Here is a 25,590-nt window from a genome sequence, read left to right as displayed (position 1 = left end):
AGTGGATGGCTGGAATGTTAAATAGATGGAGTAAACCCAGCACTTAGCGAACAGCAGGCAACTAAGATGCAAGTGACCACTGACCCCAGCATGCAAACACACATCTCAGCAGTAAGGTGTAAACATTCTAGCCCCTTTAAGGAAACATTTAAGCTTACCTGCTTCTCCTGATAGCAATACACACTATCATCTGGACTGCAGTTTTTGTCATATAATTCTACCCTTCACTTTATGCCTACGTACATGCATGGAGACAGGCAGACACACAGGCAGGCACTAATCAGTACATGTAAAAACAACTACAACAACAACAAAATCGCCTAGCTGATTGTTTTTATGGATGCATTCAGGACTTAAGAGATGCTGAATCTGATTCCTCCATTCAGGTAGACACAAAGTTGAGTTTTAGGGACCAGATCAGTTAACATCCTTGGGTAGCAGTGACATTTCAGTATTTGAATCCCTTCTGGTTGTATCTGTCCAAATGATAAATTGGTAAGATGCCACTACTTGGCCAGTGGGTCTTTATGTGTGTCGCTTTAAAAGGAAAGCTCTTCTGGAAATCCCACAGTACTTCTAAGCTTTCTAGTTTCTACTTCTCAAATTTTAGATGGCAATCCTGTCCACAAAACACATCCTTAATATGAAGGTGGAACAGCAAGCATTCTCATTTTTTTTTTTTTTTTTTGAGCTGGGGACCGAACCCAGGGCCTTGCGCTTCCTAGGCAAGCGCTCTACCCCCGAGCTAAATCCCCAACCCCGCATTCTCATTTTTGATGAGAGACTGAGGCCACACTGCTCGTCCATGGTAAAGGAAATGGAAGAGTTAAATGTTCTTCCCAAACAGGACACTACCAGAACTCCACAGGGTAGGAAACACAATCTGCAATTAAGATTTGGACGACTTGAAAGTGCTCCTTAACTCAGGGAAAGGACAAACTGTGAGACGTACAGGTGAAGTTCATATTGGCCTCCTAGGGGCCTCACCATGTCAGCTACAGCTGTGGAGAAACCACTGCCAATAACCAAGTTGCACACACTTAGGAACCTAAGGTTGTCCTATATCACACAGGACCTCTATAAGTCCATACCCATGCCCAGACACCTCAACAAATCTATTCAATGCAGAATCCGTAAACAGCTCACACCCCATTTATTATTTAAAAATATTTTGTTACAAAAGGAAAAAAATACAATGCAGTATAAAAGATTGACATCGTCATCAAGTTTATTACACAATTCTCAACCTATCAGAAAGACAAACAAATCACCGACAACAGGGGTGGGGCCTTGACCTTTTGAGGACTGGGATGCTTTTCTCCTTTTGCTATGAGGAATAAAACTAAAAATTATGTCACTGAGTAAAAATAAAAGTGGGGAGAAAATAATTCTCTGGGTAAACAGCTTTTCTGATATTTTATATGTTGTTTTTCCTTAACTGTCACTTTCCTTTTTTTTTTTTTTCATTTTTTTCTTTTTTAAAAAGACACCCGAGCTGCTTTCAAGAATAAGCATATCACTTAACCCTTAGAAAATTAGGCAGGATGCCATGTTGATGGAATAGGGATTGGTTTAGGGGACAGGAAAATAAGCCACAACTTGTAGCCTCTGTCCAAAGGGAATGTGCCTCTCCAACCTTGGGGGCACTCCCTCAGTGACTGAAGGGGTCTATCAGAAGTGTGCTGAGAAGAGAGAAAGCATCCAATTCAGTCTCCCCTCTGAGTCTGAAGAGTCTCCAATGACTCATGCCTCACACACCAAGTCCCATCTCACATGTCGTGTCTCTTTTCACATTAGATCTCACAGGCCCTGCTGAAGGAACATCACCCTATGGTACTCCAGGACTGTGGCTACCTCCATCAGGAGCAACCTATCACAATCTGGATCCTGAAAAAAGCAATTCCATTTGCTTGTGCAGAAAATGGCCACTAGTGTGCTGGTCCTTACAACTCTGAGCTCCAATTCTTCTCTGCTCCTTCTTAAAGGCTGGAAGCACCTCCAGGCAAAGTGACGGGGGAAGTATCAGAGTAAAGGAATAAAAACAAAAACAAAAACACCAAAAAAGAAACCCCCAAAAACCAGTCTTGACTTTACCTGCCTATTAGTGCTGAGTTATTCCACAGTTAAGTCAAAGTATGTACCTTGGAAATGCAAGCCTATGCTCACATTAACCTGCAAAAGAGCCCATGTGAGTAGGCTACATACTGCTCAAATTGCTCTCTTCTCCACACTTCTGGTACTTTATTAACTAGGGGTCCTTGTTACTGAGGTCCCATGACATCCCTAAGTCCCAAAGGCAGTACCTTCCTCTAAAACAAGGAAGAAGCCTTCTTGGGGAAGGATTCCATGTTAAATGGAAAGCCTTGGGGAAAGGAAATACCTAAGAGCTGGTTATTGCAACAAACAGACAAGCCTAAAGCAGCAAATGGTGGTATCTGGCTGGCCTAGGCTTCCGGCAGATAGCCGAAGCTTCCTGGGTTCTGTTTCAGAGGGGCAAGTCCACTGAGGAGTCAGATAGCAAGGAGTCAAAAGGATTCAGCCCTCTAGGAGGCCATGGAAATAAACCATCAACACGTGAGGAGAAAACTGAGAACACGTTTCTTGTCACAAGGTAGTTTCTGTTCTCATGGTCCCTCCTCAACTGGCTAGGAAAGTACAGGAGTTGAACAAAGTGGTATGTTAGCAGGGTTTGGACCCTCTTGGCCCCATCAAATCTAGTACTGAGGGCAGAACCCTGGGCATTTTTGGCACACCCAGTCACTTTCCTAAGACCCCACATAGAGGATCCATTTTCTCTGGGAAGGAAATTTACTCGTAGTAACCTCACCACTGACTGCTTCTGGGCAATCAGAAACTCGGGTTTCCTTGGACAAAGCACCATTCTCTATGGAGACTATGGGCTGGACATGTTGCTGTCTTCCTGTATGCCCTCATTCACTACCCCAGCAAGTCTTTAGGTTCTTCCCCCATGGCAAACTGAAGGTGTGGGATTGGGAGGGCTGCCAAGCCATCTTCAATCCTGCAGGGCAGAGGGTTTTGCCTGGAGGAAGTTAGGGGTTTGGAAGAAGGGGAAGGGGTGGAGCGGCCTCCGTCCTTTAGTCCTGATCAAGGTGAGGAGATGCAAGTCCATTAAAAACAATTTGCTTCCACCCAGACTCCTGCAATAAAAGCACCAGAAGAGAATACCAGTTAGAGGCCACTCTCTCATCAGGGAGGGCTTATATGAGATAAACTGGCAATTCTTGAAATCACAATCTCAGTCAGAATGCTAAGCAAGCTTAGCAAAGTAGAATAATGTGGACTGTCTGGCACAAAGTAATGTGAGGGAGTGGTTGCACAAAGCACAGTGAAGACATTAAAAAAATCCAAATTGTTGGTATATCACTTTATGGTTAAGAGGAAAAAACAGACAATGGAATAAGGTTTCTGAACGCAGTTTGAGAATAATTTAGCTGGGAGAGGTCAGAAACATTTCAAGAAATGATGCTTTAAGGAAATAGGTTCAGAAAATTTATTCTGAGCAAGTCATAGCTTACCTTATAGGCGAGAAAAAGAAAGAATGGGAGGAAGGAAGGAAAAGAAAGCAAGAAATGGGAGGGATAATAGCAAGAAAACAAGTTGTATATTTAACCAAATTCACCAACCCCTAGTACCCAAAAGGCCCTAGCAAGAAGCATGCACTCCCACTGCAAACTCCTCAATCTGTTTTGTTTTCAAGCAGCCATGGTTAAAATAGACTACAAAACTATACTCCACCACACACCTCTCCCACCACACACATGCTCCAACCAAAACCCCACAAATCATACCAGATTCCAAAAACAGTGTACTTATGCATGTGCACATAGACACACAGCACAAGAGCCAATCCAGGCTATACCGAATAAAATACAAATGATTTTAAGACTTTCCCATGTAACAGTTGTGGGTAAGGACTCAAAAATACAAAAACACTAAACTAGAATGACTTGGCCAAGAACAAAAGCAGATCACAAAAGAAGGAAAACAGTAGAAGTCACCATCGAAAACATCTGATAGCTGCTAGGCCTTTTGCCACAGTGCTAATCTTAAGGTCCCTAGCAATCTGAAACATGTAGATGGCAGTATGGTCACTCGATATAAAACAGAACCAAAGGTCAACAGGAAAGAGGAAAATTAAATTCAGGTGTAGACTACTAAACAGAACCTGGAATTGCAGATACACACAAATGCTTAGCCTTTATAAAAATACCTTTGTAAAGAAGCTTCATAAGCCTGGTGGTGGTGGAGCAAGCCTTTAATCCCAGCAACTGGGAGGCAGGGGCAGGCAGATCTTTGGGAGTTCAAGGCCAGCTCACTCTACAGAGCAAGTTCCAGGACAGGACTGTTACACATAGAAACCCTGTCTTAAGAAAGAAGGGGGTGATCAAGGACCACATCAAACCAGATACACTCTAACAGAAGAAAAAGTGGGGAACAGCTCAAACACATGGGCGCTGGGGAAAATTTCCTGAAAAAAAAAAAAAAAAACAAAAAAAAACAATGGCTTATGCTCTAAGATCAAATGGGACCTCAAAACTGCAAAGCTTCTGTAAAGCAAAGGACACTGTGGTTAGGACAAAAGGCAACCAACAGATTGGGAAAAACCTTTTCCAATCCTATATTTGATAGAAGGCCAATATCAAATATATACAAAGAACTCAAGAAGTTATTCTCCAGAGAATCAAATAACCCTATTAAAAAATGGGGTACAGAGCTAAACAAAGAATTCTCAGCTGAGGAATGTTGAATGGCTGAGAAGTACCTAAAGAAATGTTCAAAATCCTTAGTCATCAGGGAAGTGCAAATCAAAACAACCCCGAGATAACACTTCACTGGCTAAGATCAAAAACTCAGGTGACAACAGATGCTGGCAAGGATGTGGAGAAAGATAACTTCATAAAATTCATAGGCAAATGGATTGAACTAGAAAATATCATCCTGAGTGAGGTAGCCCAACCACAAAAAAACACACATAGTATGCACTCACTGATGAGTGGATATTAACCCAAAAGCTCAAATTATCCAAGATATAATCCACAGATTACATGAAGCTCAAGAAGGACAACCAAAATGCAGATGCTTCACTCCTTCTTAAAAGGGGGGACAAAAATATTCATAGGAGGGGATATGGAGGCAAAGTTTGAAGTAGAGACTGAAGGAATGGCTATTCAGAGCGTGCCCCACCTGGGGATACAGCCCATTTATATATAGCCAACAAAACTAGATAATATCTATGAAGCCAAGAAGTGCATGCTGACAGGAGCCTGATATAGCTGTCTCCTGAGAGGCTCAGCCAGAGCATGACAAATACAAAGGCAAATGCTAGCAGCAAACTATTGAACTGAGAATGGGGTCCCCATTGGAGGAATCAGAGAAAGGATCGAAGGAGCTGAAAGGGTTTGCAACCCCATAAGAACAATATCAACCAACCAGAGCTCCCAGGGACCAAACCACGACCCAAAGACCTATGGCTCCAGCTGCATATGTAGCAGAGATGGCCTTGTTGGGCACCAAAGGGAGGAGAAGCCCTTGGTCCTGCCAAGGCTGGAACCCCCCCAGTACAGGGGAATGTCTGGGGGTGGGAGGAATGGGGGGTGGTTGGGGAGGGGGAACACCTTTATAGAAGGGAAGGGAGATGGGATAGGGAGCTTAAGGCTGGGAAACCGGGAAAGGGAATAACATTTGAAATGTAAATAAAAAATATCCAACTAAAAAGAAAGGGAGAAAGGGAGGGAGGGAGGGAGGGAGGGAGGAAGAGGAGGGAGAGAGAAAGAGAGGCAGGGGGAGAAAGAGCCACCCAACAACTCCCACACATATGCTATGCAGAAGAGCTCTGCATGCTGCCTCCTGAGCTGGCACTGTTCTCAGCTGCTACTCCGAATCAGAAAGAGCTTTACTTTGCTGGCTTCTCTAAACATATGTGCAAGTATTTGTCTCAGTTTCTAGAAAGAAAAACTGAAGCTCTTAGTGTCACCTTTGTTTCCTAATATTCAGACTTAAGCTTGCTTTAAATCATGATCCCACTACCTTGGTCTACCGAGTGTTGGGAATACTGATATGTACCATCACAATTGGCTGAATCTTTAATCTCAATCAAACTTGAACAGAAAGTTCAGTTTTCAATGGATCAGGAGAATATGGATGAAGGGAGAATGATTCTATTTCAAGTAAGAAATACCCTAAAATAATGGGAGAATTACAGAGAGTTGAACATACCTATCACCTAGGTATACCCTCAAACTTCAAAGCATACACATGCATATCTTGAAGAAATGGCAGTTGTAAAGTGTCCTTACAGAATGAGATGCACAGGATAACTGGTACATCAAGGGAACTGGTGTTGGCTGGCAGTAGTGTCTGAATGCATACAGAAGTCAAAGATCCATCACTTCAGTTGGCTCATCAGCCTCAAACCCCAGAGCTGGGGCCCTCTCCTGAGAAATAGAAGAGGATGCTGCTGTTCCATTGAGGCCTCTGCACAAAACATACCTTTCCTGATCAGGGACACATTCACACAGCACAGAAATACAACTGTTTTTAAGTAAAGATGTTGTAAATGCTGTTCAAATAGCTTGGAGGATTAAGTTCTTTACAGAGATCTGTACATCATTTCACCAACATGAAACCTTCCACGCTACAACTTAGCAAATGAAGATAGAATTCAGACTACCAAGAAAATTTAAGATGATTATTTTCTTCTTTAAAGCGGGAAATCTCTTTAAAGTGTCTGATTCACTTGTACATATATGTCAGGGGAGACCAGGAAAGAAGTGATATAGAAAACTTACCCAAGAGTGAGTTTTCCTTATTTTGCCATAGGCCTGTACCAGCCAAATAGATGTTTTCTGTAACTACCAATAGAGGACTTTCAGATGGATCATGAATCTTGCTCGTAATTTCACTACCAAAAGGACAAAGCCACCAGGAATGGCAATAGGCAGTCATCTATGCTAGTAGAGTACACTGAATAAGGCCCTAGAGACTACAACGGCTGCTCTATATAGACCATGTAACAGCGCCCCTTCTAGATGTTTTGTTTTCTTCTTCTTCCTCTTCTTCTTCTTCTTCAAGATAGGGTTATTCAGTGCAATTGGCTATCCTGGAACTTGCTCTGTAGACCAGAGTAGCCCCCAACTCTAAGATCTGCCTGCTTCTGCCTGAGTGTGGGGATTAAGTGTCTACAAGTCCTGGCTCTCCCAGGTCACTCTTATCCTAACCAATTCCAAAAACCAAATACTACATCATGTCAGGCAATTTTTTTTGGAGGGGGGGGAGAGGGGGAGACAAGGTCCTGCTATGTAGTTCCTTGAACTTGTAATTCTTGTCTAAGCCTCCTGAATACTAGCATTTCAAGTCTGATCATAACACCCAGTACTGGCTGTTTTGGATTTTAAGTAATGCTAATGCTTCAACTGTGCTAGCTCAAAAGAGAAGTGATGGTGCTACTTAATGAAGGGATAGACCAAGACACCCATGCTCACCTTGCCCATCCCCAACAAGAAAGAAGGCCAAAGCCACTTGCAGATTCCACCCTCATTAGCCTACATTTGCACAAGCTATACATGTTAATGTGGACACCTTTCAAAACTCAATCTATGGGGTTGGGGATTTAGCTCAGTGGTAGAGCGCTTGCCTAGGAAGCGCAAGGCCCTGGGTTCGGTCCCCAGCTCCGAAAAAAAGAACCAAAAAACAAAAAACAAAAAAACAACAAAAAACAAACAAAACAAAACAAACAAACAAACAAACAAAACTCAATCTATTATAAAAATCTAGAGAGACAAATAACAGAACCCATTCAGAGCTTAACTGCTGGTTCTATGTGGGTTATCCTACATTTTGAGAATTCTGTGAGAGGAGATAAGAACAGAGAAAGCCTGTTTTTTTTTTTTAAAGAAGGAGAGAAATAAGGGGTGGGATGGTCTGGGAGGAGACAAAGGAGGGGAAACCATGATCAGAATATACTATGTGAAAAATATTAAAAAGATTAAGGAGAAAAAAGAGACATGAAGCTTAAAAGAAATAAAAAAAGGAAGAGAAAGGTGTAGATTAAAGGCATCAGCAAGTTTTATCATTCCATTTACTTTGTATAGAAGATGACAAAACACTCTCAGCTATTAAGTCTGTTTAAGTGCCAGGCTGCTTTTAATACCGCTTCTTGAGAGGCAGTGGCAGGAGGATTTTTCTGAGTTCCAGGTCAGCCTGGTATACATAATGAGCCCAGGACAGCCAGGACCACATAAAGAGACCCCATCTCAAAAAAAAAACCCAAAGAAGTTAAGGCAGATAACGCTAACTATAATGCAAAGGGCAATCACAAAGGAATGCTTTTTTGTCTATGAGGAGGCTGTCCCTATGCAGAGTTTTATAGACTTTTTAAAAGGTTTGAGTTTACCAAGACCTATGAAAATGCACAAGAGGTGAGGGTTTTCCCCATCCTGCCATCATTTATAGTTAAGAACTACAGAGCCAAGGCTGGAGAGATGGGTTAGTATTTTAAAACACTGGCTGTTCTTCCTGAGGACCTGGGTTCAATTCCCAGTACCCACATGACAGCTCACAACTGTCTGTGAGGCTGATACCCTCACACAGATACACATGCAGACAAAATACCAATGTACATAAAATAAAAGGAAAAACAACTACAGAGCCTGTTCCAGTGTTCAGAACAATCATCAGACGACAACAGACCAGGTAGAGCCTCCTAGCCTATCCAGTCTATTTTATACACCTCCACAGAAGCAGAACCGACACCCATTCTTTCTCACACCATAAACGATCCTTGCTAGCAGCTTTCAGTTGGGATTGCAAAATGGTGGGATAAACTCAAGAGCTACAGGTTAATCCTTCAAGAAGATGGAGACCTCTCTGTGAATGAAAATACAGAAAAGCAGAGCTGAGAGACAGAAAGCCCAAGTCCTGCTGAGGCGGTCCTCAAGCCAGAAGAACTGACCTACCTTTTCAATCATCCAAAGCAATTCCTCAAAACTCCCACTTTTAACAAAACTTACTAAAAACAAAAATATCACAAGGTCTGTAAAGCTGTTAAATATTTTTTGGAATGGTTTTCTACTCTAAAGCTTTTAATGGATATCAATCTTGAAGTCACTGATATTTTATCATGAAAACTAAGGTAATAATCTTTTCTGCTTTGATCAGTTTTCCCTTTTAGTTGAAAAGCTGGGATTTAATTGTAATAATACATGATATTATTACTGATGATGACAGTTACAAAGGCTTTCATTTATTAAGAACTTGGAGGGTAGAATATTTCTATTACAAATCTTTTTGTTTTGAGACAGGGTCTTACTCTGTAGTCCAGGCTGCCCTTCAACTCATGGCAATCTTCCTGCATTGGTTTCCCAAATGCTGGATTACAGGCATGAGCCACCACACCCAGTTCACATACAATCCACTGGCCAGGAACAGGGCTTCTTTCCCACCTTTCTCAGTGGTGCCGGTCCCGTTCTCTATCCCGGTGTCTCTCATGCTCCCGGTTCCTTTCTTGGAAATAATCATCATGTCGGTCTTCATTATGAAGCAAGTCTCGGTGCCTTCTGCTACTCTCTCGGGACCGGCTGGGTGACCTCTCCCTTGACCGATGTCTTTTCCTGTCAGAAACATCCTTCAGCCTCAACCCTGATGGCCTATGCCACATTCTTTCCACATGAGGTTTTGTCTTAGTGTTTGCCTAAAATACTCTCTATCATAGGGGTACTGCTGGAGGATCTTAGATTCTTGAAGCTTAATCTTTTGGGGGGAAATGACTGACAAATTTGTCAAGACCTTATTAATGTACTGAACAGAGTATTTAGAATTTTCCAAGTATTATGATTTCACATTTACAATAGGTCTGTAGACAAGAACTAGGACCTTTCCCCTTAAGTTCTCAGAAAGTTGTTAAGTAACTTCTCCTTAAAGATGTGAATGTAAAGGGCTGAAGAGATGGGTCAGCAGTTAAGAGCATAGACTGCTCTTTGAGAGGTCCTGAGTTTAATTCCCAACAACCACAAGGTGGCTCACAACCATTTATAATGCTCCCCCCCTTTTCTGGTGTGTCTGAAGACAGTTATAGTATTCATACACATAAAATAAATAAATAATTCTAAAAAAAAAAAAAAAAAAAAAAAAAAAAAAAAAAAAAAAGATGTGAATATGAGGTTTTAATCCAGACCCTTTTCAGATACCCTGGATTTCCTCCTTTTCCCAACCAAGCTTCAGGAGAGTGTTGCTCAAGTTCAATCAACCCCAAAGCAATCAACTCACCTAGAAGAGCTTCCACTGGCCCCCACACTGTAAGACTTGGCCTCTATGCCATGAAGACAGTCCTTAAGAGAAGAGATGAGGACCCGACAACGCTCATCATTGGCGACTCGGGACTGTTTGATAACTGCAATGGCTGTGAGTAGTGTCTCAATGGCGTCACTGTAATCCCCTGATAAGATGGAGGGAAAGGCCAAGGATGAGCAGAGCAGTAACCAAACTGGACCAAAAGGAGAATGCAGGACATGAATTGTCAATGACTAGCTGTTTAAAAGAGCTATAGTAAAATAGACAAAGGAGACAAAGCAGGCATAAAACTGAGTAACAGCTATAGTTACTGAAATCTGACATATACTAATGAACCTATAATTAGTGCATACTTGTCCAAGGCCTACTTTAAAATACTGATTAAAATAAACTGTCCTGGAGCTGGAAAGATAACTCAGCTGTTAAGATTGCTTGTTGCTCTTGCAGAGGACCTGGGTTTGATTCCCAGCATTTACATGACTCACAAACACTCATAACTCTAGTTTCAGGGAACCAAATGGCCCCCTGAATCCCAAGAATGTATGTGGTATATATACATATACACATGCAAAATGCACATAAGTCGAAAAAATAAACTATCCCTCCATTTAAGCCAGCAATTTTAAAAATTTTCTGTTCACAGAACTATGTATGTTTAACCATGTTTTAATAATATTGTTTATTGTTTTATCTTTGCTAGGGCCTTTGCTAGGCTACATAAATTAAGGAACAATGGCTCCATAGATTACTAGCTGTTAAAACTCATGATATAAATCTGTAAGCAAATAAGTCATCATTAAAAGTGTTTAGTGCAATGCTAGATACACAGTAGGCCTCAACAAATAACTGAAGTTAAGCTATACTAATAAGATAGGTGTTTAAAACATAGAAAGCAAAAAAAGATAAATATTACTTTTTTTTTGCTGCTGTGTGGTAGTGGGTGTTGAACTTGGAGCTTTGAGTACAGTAGGCAACTGAACTATCACAAAGCTACACATAGCTAGCCTTGCTCTAAGGAACAACCAAAATTACGCATATGTTGTGATATGTGTACTCATCCCTGAAAACTGGAGGAATACCCACCATTCAGAAGGTAGTCTTGGTAGTCCTCACAGAAAATTTTCAGTTTTTTTTCTTAAACACAGTACTTTTTTTTTTTTTTTTTTTTTTTTTTTTTTTTTTTTTTTTTTTTTTTTTTTTTTTTTTTTTTTTTTTTTTTTTTTTTTTTTTTTTTTTTTGGAGCTGGGGACCGAACCCAGGGCCTTGCGCTTCCTAGGCAAGCGCTCTACCACTGAGCCAAATCCCCAACCCCCACAGTACTTTTTTTCAAGACAGGTTCTCACTGCATAACTCAGAGACCCACCTGCTTCTGCCTCCTGAGTGCTGGGATAAAAGGTGTTTGACACTATGTCTGAATCTACTCATTATTTAAAATTTATAATCAGACAGATATTTATTTTTGTTAAATCATACACCTCTATTATATATACACATATAATATATTATATATTATATTATATATAATATATATATAATATACACATTCTATTATGTGTATATGAAATTTACAGCTTTCAATGGCAGGGTAACACACTGAGCAATTTGCTGTTGGACAGTTTCATCATTGTTGAAATACCACAAAGTGTAGTTACATAAAATCAGGTTTCACTAGATGATATACGCAACACACACAAACACACCATACATATGAGACCATTGTGGTGCACAAACTATCCCCTCCCCCCCACTTGTACATTTAAATGTGCACTTGACTCAACAAATCCACATAGAGGTCCACTGAAAATGATAACTGGGTGGCTTTGTTTATGCAAAGTAGCAAGAATAGAATGGATAGAAAGTATGCAGGAATTGCGGCACTGTGAAGGACCAGGAACAACAGCTCTATACTGGCAAGGAAGTTCTGTTTTAGAGGCACAGAGAATAAGTATTATAGTTTCTATGACTGGAATAAGAAAAAGAGGGGGAGATAAAAGATTTACTTATCTGCCATCTCAGGATGATGAGACTGACATTGAAAAAGGAAAAAAGATGATTTTCTCTAAACTCCTCTGTATATTGTATAACAATGATCATGCACTATTTTTTAATTTAAGAGGTAAAGTTATGTTTTTTCTGGTGAGGGAAGAACTGACAAGAACACATCATTTTTTTTTAAACTACTCTGCAGAATCAAATTGAAACCAAAGTTCAGAAATTATGAAAAACAGGTTAACAGTCAATTTGAACTTCCTTCTTTGAGTACTAACAGTCTATATTACATTTAGATCCATATGGTAAACCCCCAGGAAAAAGTGAGAATGACCTGAACTCCAAACCTTTCTATTCTAGTATGCCAACTGAGTTACAACCATAAACTTTACACTCTACATCCTCTTCTTTTATGTCCAGGGCTTTCAGAATCCTAGGGGCTGATTCTGCATGCACTGCTGAGAGGAGGGCAAGTTAGCTGAAAGGGTAATATGCCTTAGGATGACAATAGACTTTCCTTTAGAGGACAGCCTATCCACAGGTCACCAGCTCTGCTCAGATTTCTTAGTATCACAGAGCACCATCTAGTTGAGGTACCACTTCTAAAACCCCAGTGCTTTTAATTCTACTTGGAGTTGGAGCTAACGCATAGACACGAAGTCTAAAGATCACTACAAACAGGACTAATATCTATTACTCACAGTCAAGGCACTGAGTTGTTTTCTACAAAGCAAGTCTTGACATTTAACTGGAGTTTTCCCAAAGCCAAGAAATCAAGTCACATGCTGCACATCTTCTGACCTCTAACAGTGCTCCAACTCAACTTTTCAAAGTTTTCCAGATGGAAATGACAAAGGGGAAAAATTTAAGGCAAAGGCAGTAAAGTAAGAGTTAATCACCTGCACTAGCTCCAGACACTGCTTTGGAAATGGCACTGCTGGAAATTGCTCTGTTTCGCTTCATTATCTCTTCAAATTCAGCTTCACTCACTGTAGACGGTAGAGGGCCTGAATCTCGGCTGCAGAGAGACAATTACACAGTTGACTGCCCACAACCTTTCTTATTTTCATCACATTCTACAGTACTATTACTCAATTCTTCTCTAGGTATGTCTTAAATGTTCATTCTCTACTTCAAGGACAGGACTTATAGCATGTGTTCCTAATTTTGGTTTAACTCAACAGTAGTAATCATTGTAGCATTTGCAGCAGCCATTTATGGCACAGAGTTTAAACAAGCTGCTTAAAGGGAGCTAAGAAAGAGATGTTTTGGGTCAAGTAGATAAGCTGAAAACAGAAAACACTCAATTAAAAAAAAAAAAAAAAAAAGACAGAGCTGTGGGAAGTAACTTGGCTCATAAAGTGCTTGCCATGTAAGCATGAGGTCCTGAGTTCAATGTCCAGAATCCACATAAAAATATCAGACATGGTGGAGCGTGCTTATAACCCAGTGTTGGGAAAGTGGAGACAAGTGGATACCTGGGGCTCACTGGCTAGCCAGTTTCATCTACTTGGGTCTGCTCCAGGCCAATGAAAGACTGTCTCAGGCAAGGTGGACAGCATGTTTGAGAATGACACTAAAAGTCCTTTGGCTTCCACATGCAAGTGCACACAAGCACACATGTAGCTGTATACACATGTGTACTTGCACATACAGGCATGTAAAACAAACCTCTGGTAGATACTAATCTATACCCCAGGACTCGACATCACAGTGAGAATACAGAGGAAAACCACCAGCATTCAGTGCTCATTCATGGAAAACAAATGTCTAAAATACTCTGTTTTTTTTGTTTCTTTAAAAAAAAAGTTACTATTCTGCCGTGTATATATGTCTATGTGAGGGTGCCAAGTCCCCTGAAAGTAGGAGTTAAAAGACAGTTGCGAGTTAACTGAGTGCTGGAAATTGAACCTCTGTCCTCTGGAAGAACAGTCAGTGCTCTTAACCACTGAGCCATCTCTCTAGCCCCTTTGTTTTTTTTGAGACAGGGTTTCTCTGTAGCTCTGGCTGTTCTGGAATTCACTCTGTAGACCAGGCTATCCTTAAACTCAAGAGATTCACCCACTCTGCCTCTTGAGTACTGGAACTAAAAACACAAACCATCATCACTGTCTGACAAAACACTGTCTACTATTGCTTGGTGTAATAGTATATGACAGAAATTTAATACCAACATTCAGGAAGCAGAGGCAGGTGAACTGCTGAGTTTGAGGGCGGCTGGTCTATATAAGTGAGGCCTTGTCTAAAAAACAAACAAACAAACAAACAACACTATATACTCTACTATCCTGGCTCAAAGCTGCAGGGAAATATAGTTTTTACCTGCCATGGTGGTTATAGGGTGTAGAGGCCTTCATGTAAGTATCTGGTGGAGGCCCCACTGTAGCATTTGGTGGGGGGAAGAAGGCTGGATTGAGGTGAAGGGCTGGTGGGATGGCCCCAGGGGGAGGTACAGCCAGATGAGGAGGTAATCGAGGAGGGGGGGGCATGAGATGCTGGTAGTGGATACCAGGAGGAGGAGGAGGGACACCAAAGCTTGAGGAGAGAGGTGGTGGGGGTGGAATTGGGGGTGGGGGCAGACCCATTAGGGGAAGGGCTGAAGGAGGACGGTTAAAGTAGGGCAACACGCTGGGGGGCTTATCCACACGAGCAGATGAGGGCACAAGATTCTCAGAGGGGGTTGCCCGTCCATCAGCAGAATCACTAGAATCTCTCGAGTGGGCCCGTGGAGGTATTCCTGCAAAGCAAACAGAGCTTATGTTACTGCCCAGGCAGGCTTTGGCTATAGCGATAGGACCAGCTCATCTCTCAGCAAGTCTGGTACCACATAAAAGAATACAAGTAAAGCAGGTAAGAGAAAAGAAACAAATCATTTGGTGCCTTTCCATTGGCCTCAGCAGGAAGATCAGAAGTATTCTGGTTAGGACAACTTCAAAAAGCAACAGAACTCTTAATTTAAGAGAAACCTTGTTTCCTATTTTCAAATAAATACACATGCTCCAACAACCCTTAAGGAAATGATGTTTAAGCATGCTCAGTGATGTTCTGCTGGATTTTACCTGCCTTGAATCCTGTGTTCCCAAGAGTTCAGGGACCCAAGACCACTACAAGTTATATTTTATTGTGCTGAACTCTAGAAACATTCTCTTTGTCATGGAGCTCTAGTCAGGGAACTAAAGAAAGAACAGGAAGAGCAGGAGACAGAGCCATCCTCTACCTACATTTTATTCAAAGAGTTAACTCAGCCTAGTTAAAGTAGACCCCAAGAGAACATGACATGGCCTTGGGAGAGACTTGCAAACAAAAAGATGCTTAGCAAACATGGAGGAGCTTCTTAAACTAGAATTCACATTTAGGGCCAATGCTCAAGGCAAGCTTATGCTGGGATTAACTATCTGACAAACTATCTTGACTGCTTCACTATCAGATATTGCCAGCCTGACTCGGGCCCTGTTCTTCATGTTTCAAACATAAGACTGCCTGTTTCCTTTCTCAAGCTGTTATACACCAAACAGGTTTTAAAAGCAAGTGCAATCCTCTCTAACAGTTAATAATTTTCAATATTGCAATGTTCCAATATTGATATGTATATTTGATTACAAGTCCTCGGAGAAGCAGCCATCTTTAAGCAAATGATTACATCAGCTTTATTCTTTTCAGCAAAGAAAAGTAACATTCACAAGGAAAAAGCTGAGAAAAGGTAGGAATACTACTCTCAGTATAGCTGCAAAGAGATGGATCTTGGGGAAACCAGGAGAGTGCTGAAGCAGAAGGGATGAGAAAATGTTGAGTTGTCAAGGAAGCTAAGTATGTGCCTTTTAACCGAGGGCAATTATAGAGCATACCTCACCCACCTAGGCTGTCAACACAAAGGACAGTTGTTTTCATTAAAAAGACTATTTCCACAGGAAGGACATACCCCATCAACAGAAGGAACTACTGTCTTAGAGCTATGTACAAAGTAGTGACAGCAGGAATGTGATGAAATGCTTCTGCTACTACCTATTCCCTAGTAGTGAAAGAAAAGGAGGCTGATTGTTTCAGGCAGGCCCTTGCAGGGTCTCTCTATCTTGTGAAGTCAGGATAAGCCAAGATTGATCCTCAGGTTTAGAAATCTGATTTTAGTAGTTTACCAGGGTATAATCAGACCCTAGGAGATTGAATTATGCCATCCAAACTGATAAACCAAAATAGTAACTTAGTAGTTGATAATGGTAAGTATTTACTGCCGAGCAAACTGGAATGCCTGTCAGCTGGTCAGTGCACCCTCTTCTCAGGAGAGCCTTAGTAGGAGACCAAGGTAGTAAGAGATTGATGAACAGTCAGATTAAAGGGAATCAGATGAACTTACGGGAACAAGATAACAGACTGCTGAATGTTAAAAGAAAAACTAATGTGATATACTTGCCAAGCCACCTAAGTATTCAAAAACTGTAAGTATTCCCCTTTCTCTAGGACAATAATGGAGAAACAACGCTTAACTTTTACTACCTAATACTTTTTACGGTTGATTTTTAGAGTACACCAAATATATACTCATGAAAGGATCATGAAAAGTAGCCACCTTTGCATATCTTTTTTTTTTTTTTTTCGTTTTTCTTTTTTTCGGAGCTGGGGACCGAACTCAGGGCCTTGCGCTTGCTAGGCAAGCGCTCTACCACTGAGCTAAATCCCCAACCCACCTTTGCACTTAATTACACTTTGGGGTGTCCATTTATGGAAGAATAGAATTGACCAGTGACAGGAACTTTAATCATTTTTTAGTTCAGATGGGAAAAAGGTCCCAAGAAGTGAACTGAATTGTTCAAAAGGCCAAAAGGAAAAGAATCACAGGCAGAACCCATTGATAAGCTGAACCCGACTCCCAGCACTGTCCTCTTTACACAAATCTCATTCTTAGGTCCACCCACTAATCGTGCCACCCAACCATAACTAATAGCAAGTACCCTTGCCCCAGATCCTCCACATCACAGCAACAAGCCCACAACCTCCCCCCATTGTACAGATGGTCTCCACGTACCCCCTCTTGGGACTCGGACGCACTCACGTTTCCGAGCCTGAGCCTCAAATTGTGATAAGTTCTGCCGGGTGGCTGGCCTCACATCTACTTTTTCTCCATTAAGAACTTTTCCTGGTAAGAGTTCCAGCAATTTGTGGACAGAATTTTCAGAGGCTACCACCACCTCAGCATACCTTAAGAAACAAAGTGAAAGAGGAAAAAAATATTTAGTAGACACAGGACAAAGGAAAAGGCATCTTGCTAAATTATTTAAACATCCCTCCACCCCCACACCCCCACTCCCTATCAGCAACAAGAAGGTGCCACCCTATAGGTTTCCTGTTTTTTTCTTACTTTTTGGAATTTAAAATTAACATTCTTTCCCTTCACCAGATGGATGTTCAATTTCATTCCAGCTAGGTCCCAAATCTTTGGCAGTTTGTCAAAACCAAGGTAGTAAGCTAGGCCAGGGTGGAAGGGGGTTAGAATCCAAATTCAAACATATAATAGATCTGTCACCCTAATAGTTACAAACTCAAGGGGGCTCCCCAGCTCTAGATCTCACCCTTTAGACTGGCCATTTGCACGGTTCTCTGCAAATTTCAACTCCACCACATCATAGACTCCTATAGAGCGAATAACCTGGATCAGCTGCTGGTCTGTGGTCCACTGAGGTCGGCAAGATGGAAAAGGGAAAAATGTCAAGAGCTACATGCCTGCTACCCACCCACCCAGATGTTCCAAGTCCTGTTCCCAAATCTAGGACTCCAGCCACAACCATGACCACCCACAGGAAACCCCAAAGCCCAGCAATATTTCAATCACTGCAGGCTTTTCTTATTGTCCCAAACTCTAAACCCATCTAATCCCACAACCCCTATGTTTGGGAATTAAAACTAAAGTATATTTTAACTTTGACTGACATGTGGGCTGGTTGATCATCATTTCAAACAGATTGCTAGCAACTTTACAGATCTGACAGGCTAGAGTTGACCATGCCAGGAATATTCCCATTAGTATATACATTTCCTGATTTGGCATCCCCCACCACCAGCCCCAAAACATGTCACACCGTAACTTTTACAGAATGGTCAGCACATATCCCAAATACACTACAGCTATCAAGGTCTTTGATTCCCATCACCCACCATTATCACAGGACCATCTAATGACCACCAAGAGTTCAAGGTGTTCACTCTGATATCTCGTCCCATAGATGACCCTGCTAGACATAAAGCCCCAGGGTCAGGGGCAGTAGTAAGATGGCAGAAAAGGCAACTACCCACTTAATCAATGCTTTCTTCGGCACCAGTACGTCCTCAGGATAGTTCTCTTTCAGAGATCAATCCAACCTGATCCCAGGAAAAAGAAATCCAACCCCATCAGAGCACAAAACAGTGCAACAGTGGTTTCTGAAAATGCCATCACCTCCCAGTGCTCTCCCTCCAGCCCACCCTTAAGATTTTTGGTTATCCTTGCTTACCCAGGAGAAACTGCCTACATAGACAGCTGCTCGCCGACTCCGCAGGCCACTGTATGTGTACAGAATTGCAGGGGTCTTGTTGTTTGGTTTGGGAGCTGGCTCCTGGCGGACAGGAGGGGGTGGTTCTGTGCTACTGCTTCTGTCATCCGAGGGCTGTGAGGCCGCCGTCAGCACATCATCATATAGGTCAATCTGATCTGTGTTGTTGAACTCCGAGTCCTAAATGATGAGGGATTGATAATGGAGCCTTCAGACTTTTCAGTTTGTTTCTTCTGCTTCATTCTAGCTGATTTAGAACCTACAGTCAAATGTTTTGTAGAGCAATGTAATGCACAAGATCTCCTTGTCCCACTCTAGGACAAAGGGTATGTAAGACTTCGGATTTGAAACTCTTAGAATTACTTATGAGATTTCCAAGATTTTATTTGTAATGGGCAAGTTTGAGTTTAGTCTCCTGTGAGGATGAAAGAAATAGTAAATAAGCAAGCAAACCAATATGATGAGATACATCTAAAGAGATACATGAGATCAGTGACGTCAGATCAAAGACCACATCTTAGATATATTAGTAAAAATGTATTTTTAATATCAAGCTATATATTATTGCATTTAATAAGAGTACATTTATCTAGAAATATAAAGCAGAGGAAAGAAAGCAAAAGTGAGTAGGCAACAAAATGAAACAAACAAATCAAAAACTGGGAGTTATCCTTTATACAAATGACCTGGGGAAACTTCCAAGCTCACAGAATACAACTTCAGCTTTCTAACAGATATCTAAGAAACATAAAAAGAAAGGAATAGGGGTTGGGGATTTAGCTCAGTGGTAGAGCGCTTGCCTAGCAAGCGCGAGGCCCTGGGTTCAGTCCCCAGCTCCGAAAAAAAAAAAGAAAAAAAAAAAAAAGAAAGGAATAGAGGACCGAGGATACAGCTCAGTGCCCGTCATCCCAGCATTTGGGAGGTAGAGGAAGATCAGCAGCTGACAGCTAGCAGAGTTTGAGACCAGCATGGGTTGTACCTGACCATCTTATAGAAAAACCAAAAAGCCAGTGAGGTGACCTGAGTTCAATTACCAGAACTCACATGGTTAAAAAAAAAGTTTTGTCCTCTGACCTCAACACACATACCATATATAAAACAAATGGAAAAATAAAAATAAACCACCAAAATCCTGAGCAAATACCCTACCTCCCAAGAGACTTGACGACTCTATCCTGTTCAATACTCTAATCCTCAGAAGCCATTCTTAGCTCTCCATATCTGTCAGTTTCCCATCCAGACCTAACCAGCTGAAAACATCCTTTATAATTTTCTTTAAGATGGGAGCAGGAGGGATAGCTCAGTGGTTAAAAACACTGGCTACTCTTCCAGAGGACCTACGTTTGATTCCAGGCACTACTGTCAGCTTACAAATAATTGTAACTCCAGTCTCAGGTGATCTGATGCCCACCTCTGGCTTCTGAAGGCAACACACACACAATGCATAGACATACATACAAGCAAAACACTCATAACACATAAAATTAAAAATACAAGGGTCAGGGACAGAGATTTTGCCTAGCAAAAGGCAAGCCCTAGATTTTGCTGTTAGAAGAGCCAAAATAAGCATTGTCATTATCCAGAGATTTTTTTTTTAAAGTTTGTGAAAGGAATGCACAAAGATTTTGCATGCAAATACCTCCTCCAAAGGGTATTGCCTAGCATATGAACATGCTAGGCAAGGTCTCTCTTTACCACTGTGCTAGAGCCTTTTTTCTTTTTAAATAAAATTTGAGATAGGGTTTGGCTAAGTTATCAAGACTTGCCTTGAACTGGTGATAACTTTTGCTTCACAGCTGGGGTACAGGACTATACCTTCAGGCTCACTAACATTTTTTTAAAAATAGACTTGAAGATTTTGTTACAGAGAAAGATTCTGAGACCAATCCCCTAAGGATATTAAGGATAACTAGACTTTATACCTCCCACCAAGGCTTTTAAAGAGGAAAAAATTTTCAAATGAAACTTAAAGGCAATAAGGAAATAACAATATTTTATATACTCAAAGTTGGCAAACTAAGATTCCTTTTATGCAGTATCTGTGATTCAAAAATGTATCTGAGAGTTATAAGGCAAAAGTCATCACTGAGAACTGGCTAGTTTAAATAAATAAATAAATAAATAAATAAATAAATAAATAAATAAATAAATGGGTCAGTGAACCAGTATGAAGACTTCAACTTAGGGAGCAAATACGTCAGTAGGAACCTTTTTATACTGTTAGCTTAAAGGCAATCAGTGGGCTCTTTGTAGATTACCACTCAGAAAGAAAACCCAATGAATCTGAATGTTCAAAGTTTCAATGGTCTATCCAAGCCATGGAACCTAAAAAGCTAGCAGTAGCCGGACATGGTGGCATAATACCAGTACTTAGGAGGCAAAAGCAGGCAGATCTCTTGAGTTCGAGGCCAGCCTACTTTACAGTGAGTTCCAAGATAACCAGGGCTACAGAGAGAAAGGAACCTTGTCTTACCTGACTGGACTATAGAAAAAGATTAAAGAACAACAAACAAAAGACCCCAAACCCCACCTATCCCACAAAAGAAGCAAAAATCAAATACACACCCATATTTTATACGTGGCAATGCTAAAATTTTTGTTAAGTTTAAAATGAAAATATGTATTCAATATTGAATAAATAGTTCAGTAAGAATTTTGTTGTCAAGGATACACACAGAAAACTACGTTATATCATGAAACTTCCTAGTAGAAATTTGATTTTGCCCTCCAATAGGTTCAATGTCCCTACCTCATAGCTCCTTCTCAGTATATGACCCAAGGAAGTAACTAACTTGGATATAGTTTTCTCAGTAAAACCATCGTGATTGTTGGTTACTTTTTCTTTGATTTGTAAAAGGCCACATCAATTTTAGGCCTCATACTCACATCTCCACTCTCTTTTTTTTTTTTTTTTTTTTTTTTTTTTTTTTGGAGCTGGGGACCAACCCAGGGCCTTGTGCATGCTAGGCAAGCGCTCTACCGCTGAGCTAAATCCCCAACCCCACATCTCCACTCTCAATACCTTCTCCTCCATCACAGTTGCCCATTATTCTGCACTGTTACTGTCCGTTGTTGTGTGTTTTCTGACCGTTTGACATTGTAGCCAAGCTGGCCTCTAACTTGTAGCAGTCCTGCCCAGTCTCCAGGGCACTGGGATTATGGGTATGTATCACCATAACCAGCTAACATCACTTTTACTTTTAACCACCACAAATGGCACCTATTTTCCAGCACAGGGATTCACTCTCTCCAACACCTCACTACCTCTGGCAGTATTAATCCTACAGGAGTAGTTCAAATCCTCCCTGACAGGCATATTCATAAAGCCCATCTTAGCATGAGAAGGAACAAACAGAAAATTCAGGTGAGTAGCAGTTCTCAGTCACCCTTTTAGTTTGCTCCTGTCTAACTGAACAGTATGAATCCCATGGCTCCCAATGTAACAGCAATAAAATAACTATGCAAAAGGTTTTTGCAGCACATGCTGCCAGGGTTCGGAAGCAAATACCACAGGGTTCCACATAGTAAATGTACTAATTTTCCTTGGGGACAAAAGTACTCTTGAGGGAGTTATATGCAGGGCTTGCTCAGAACAAACCAGTAACTGTCTTTTAAGGCATTCAAAAACTCAATTCATACAGGTTAACTTCTATCTAAGCCAATGTTTAACAACTCTACTCAGACTTTTAAACAATTTAGCAGCTTCCAGATTACACTAAAACCAGCTTTGTTAAAAATTAACTTATGAGGATAGGGTACCCCTTTTTCAACTTTTAGAATGTAAAATATTCAATCTGTATTTGTTTCATTTTTTCCCCATATTAACATTGCCTGCTTGGTATAAATGTCTACACATTAATTTTGGCTTTAGATTAGAAAATTCTTTTATAAAAAAGTTAATTAATGAACAAATTACTGAGGGTAATAATGTGTATCTTGACAAAGCAGTGACCACTGGATAAGAACGTCTTGTCTATGACCCGTAAGTTATAAACCATTTATTACTTTTTCTTTATATCAAATATGGCCAATGTGTCAACGACTGTCTATTCTCCAAAGTGAATTAGTTGCAGTACCAGTCAACAACATATATTTAGAATTGGGGGTATCTTTCAGTAATACAGAACTAAGAGAGTCTTGTTAAAGAAGAAGCCATAAATTTCAAATGATAAAAGACTGACTCACACAAACACATAAAACCCAGAAAAGCCAGACTAGAGAGAGGGCTCAATAGTTAAGAACACTTTCTGTTGGTCCAGAGGACTTGAGTCTGGTTACTAGAATCCACATCAGGTAGTTCACAACTACTTGTAACACCAGCTCCAGGGAACCCCATACTACTAGGCTCCTTGGGTACCTGCAAACCACTCACATCCACAAAATTTAAAATAAAATAATGGGACATATGAGCTTCTTTTGTTGCCTACCAAAGTCAGGCTATAACCTAGGCAGTCTAGACCATTCTTTCCAGGTTCTTATGTGTACCCTTTGGAATACACCAGAACCAGCTAGCTTAAGTATAACAGTACTAAAAAGAACCCAGGTAAGAAAAAAGTTTTAATGGTATGCACTAATAAGTGGATATTAGCCCAAAAGCTCAGAATACCCAAGATACAATCCACAGACCACATGGAGCTCAAGAAGAAGTACCACCAAAGTGTGGATGTTTCAGTCCTTCTTAGAAGGGGGAACAAAAATTCATAGGAGTGGATATGGAGACAAAGTTTGGAGCAGAGCCTGAAGGAATGTCCATTCAGAGCCTGCCCCACCTGGGGATCCAGCCCATACACATACAGCCACCAAACCCAGACAATATTACTAATGCTGAGAAGTATATGCTGACAGGAGCCTGATATAGCTGTCTCCTGAGAAGCTCTGCCAGAACATGACAAATACAGAGGAGGATCCTCATAGCCAACCACTGAACTGAGATGTGGAGGAATTAGAGGAAGGATTGAAGGAGCTCGCAACCCCATAAGAACATTAACAACCAATCAGAACTCCCAGGGACTAAATCACTACCCAAAGAGTCCACATTCCCAGTGTAGGGGAATGTCAGGGAGGCGGGAAGGGGTGGGTGGGTGAGGGAACGCCCTCACAGAAGAAGGAGGATGGGATAGGTGGTTTATGGACAGGAAACTGGGAAAGGGGATAACATTTGAAATGTAAATTTAAAAAAATCCAACAAAAAAATATAACTAAAATTTAAAAAAGATAAAAGTTTTAAATAGAAACTTTTCGTTGAGCTTTGACCTCAAGATCAAAGAACTCAACCTCATAGATTACTTTTTAAGGTGACATTTAAAATGTAAAAACACAAATTCAAACTAGGATGACCAAGCCTTTGACTTGCCTTTAAACTAGTTTTATCCAGTGGTTTTTACCTTCCTTCCCATCCATACCAAAATGCCCACAGAATTCTCAGTCAAGTGATTTAAAAAGATTGAAAACACCTGGAGTGGAGCTATAACTCCCACCTTTAACGCAGTTGATATACCGTCTTTCAAAGTTATCTCTCGTACTGTCTATACCATTGGGAGGGGACAAGAAGGGGGAGGGACTAACATGCTGGAGCCGCAAGCTGAAAGAACAGCAAAGTAACAAGTATCAAAATTATCCCCGCAATACTGCAACAAATGTAATTTTCATTTTTAATTATGGTTACTCATCCAACTTTGGAATGACTTGGGGAAACAATTCCACAGGCTGATTCACCATTCTATTACACTTGGGTTTTTATTTGCTCTTAAAGCAAACCCTTTAAAATTGAAGCCTGGAGGTTCAAATTAACATAAAGAGGAATGGTCAGTCGTCTTCAAAGTCTCCGCTAGGGGGAAACGCTTCGATACTAAAAGGAATTATTTTGTGGTGAGAGAGAAACCACTGTCAGTAGACTTGACGGAAGAAAACCCAAAACTGCTGCTAATTCCTCTCACCTGATTGAACTCTTCATCAGCGTATATATCAATCAAATCCACTCCTTCTGACATGGCTCCGGAAACACGCTCTCGAGCCCGGAGAACGGACAAAGTAAGAAAGATGCCACTACGGTATTCAGAAAAGGGTAAAAAATTTTAAGGCACAAGGGTCCCAGGCTGGGAGGAGGGCAAGGGTCAACAACCTCTAGTCTCCCGAGAGGCAGCATCCCGGCAGCCCCGAGCCTGGCCCCACCCGCTCCGCCCCGCCCCCAGCCTCGCGCCGCCCCCTGCTCTCCCAGGCCGCTCGGGCTCGCGGGGCTCGCTGCCCATCACCCGCGGGCCCGACCGGAGATGCGCCGAGTCGGCGCCCGTAGCTGCCTATGGCGCCACTGCCAAGTCCAGGCAGGCCTCGACTCTTGAGAGGGCCCTCGGGCCGCGCTGTGAAGAACCACTGCGACCAACGCCGCAAGCTCAGCCCGTCGCACCTGCTAGACCCAGGGGGCGTCCCAAGCCGGAGCCCCCTGCGGGCCCGGAAGCTCCCGCCGCCTCCACTCCAACCGGGCCCGGTCCTCGCTCTCGGCTAGGCCTGCCCTGCTCCCTCCCACAGCTCCAGGATCTCAGCCCCTCCCTCAGAGGCCCGCGCTTCCCTCCACCCGCCGTCTTCCGCCGCCGCCACCCCAACGGACCCCCTCCCCTCCGCGGCGCCAGCCCCGGCCCTCCTTCCGGCCCCGCCGGCCCTGCCGGCCCCCGGCCGCGCGCCCCCGTTACCGGGAATATGGCGGCGGCCGCGGAGAGTCCCGACTAGGCCCGAAGCGCGCGAACCGCTCTCCGCCCCAGGTCCCGCCCCCCCTACC

The 25,590-nt window shown here is 41.9% G+C and overlaps 1 protein-coding gene across 7 annotated transcripts; it reads right to left on the bottom strand.

Moving 5' to 3' along the window:
- Window positions 1-1,134: 1,134 nt before the first annotated feature.
- Cpsf7 (cleavage and polyadenylation specific factor 7) lies at window positions 1,135-25,586 on the bottom strand. 7 transcript variants are annotated; one of them, XM_032891608.1, is made up of 11 exons: window positions 25,505-25,586; window positions 24,755-24,863; window positions 18,780-18,998; window positions 18,445-18,518; window positions 17,862-17,965; window positions 17,318-17,490; window positions 14,620-15,034; window positions 13,197-13,315; window positions 10,285-10,453; window positions 9,462-9,629; window positions 1,135-3,158 (listed from the first exon to the last, which is right to left on the bottom strand). In XM_032891608.1, the coding sequence occupies exons 4-10, from the start codon at window positions 18,508-18,510 to the stop codon at window positions 9,467-9,469; spliced, it is 1,209 nt and encodes a 402-aa protein (XP_032747499.1). In that variant the 5' UTR covers window positions 18,511-18,518; window positions 18,780-18,998; window positions 24,755-24,863; window positions 25,505-25,586; the 3' UTR covers window positions 1,135-3,158; window positions 9,462-9,466. The 7 variants fall into 7 exon arrangements, 6 of the variants coding, with proteins under 6 accessions (XP_032747499.1, XP_032747496.1, XP_032747497.1 ...); XR_004386797.1 differs by lacking the exons at window positions 18,445-18,518; window positions 25,505-25,586 and adding an exon at window positions 6,318-6,455 and having other exon boundaries at window positions 24,755-25,422; XM_032891605.1 differs by lacking the exon at window positions 18,445-18,518 and having other exon boundaries at window positions 25,505-25,578.
- Between the last annotated feature and the right edge of the window lie 4 nt (window positions 25,587-25,590).

The sequence above is a fragment of the Rattus rattus genome, chromosome 2, assembly GCF_011064425.1.
Source record: "Rattus rattus isolate New Zealand chromosome 2, Rrattus_CSIRO_v1, whole genome shotgun sequence".
In the NCBI taxonomy this organism is placed as follows: domain Eukaryota; kingdom Metazoa; phylum Chordata; class Mammalia; order Rodentia; family Muridae; genus Rattus; species Rattus rattus.
This window is presented reverse-complemented; position numbering and strand designations above follow the sequence as displayed.

Coding starts and splice junctions, on each gene's coding strand:
- Cpsf7 (XM_032891605.1), bottom strand. CDS start 24,808: ATGTCAGAAGGAGTGGATTTGATTGATATATACGCTGATGAAGAGTTC. Junction 17,966..18,779: donor ATGTAGGCAGTTTCTCCTGG/GTAAGCAAGGAT, acceptor TGCCGACCTCAG/TGGACCACAGACCAGCAGCT. Junction 17,491..17,861: donor GCAAATGGCCAGTCTAAAGG/GTGAGATCTAGA, acceptor TTGTTTCTTAAG/GTATGCTGAGGTGGTGGTAG.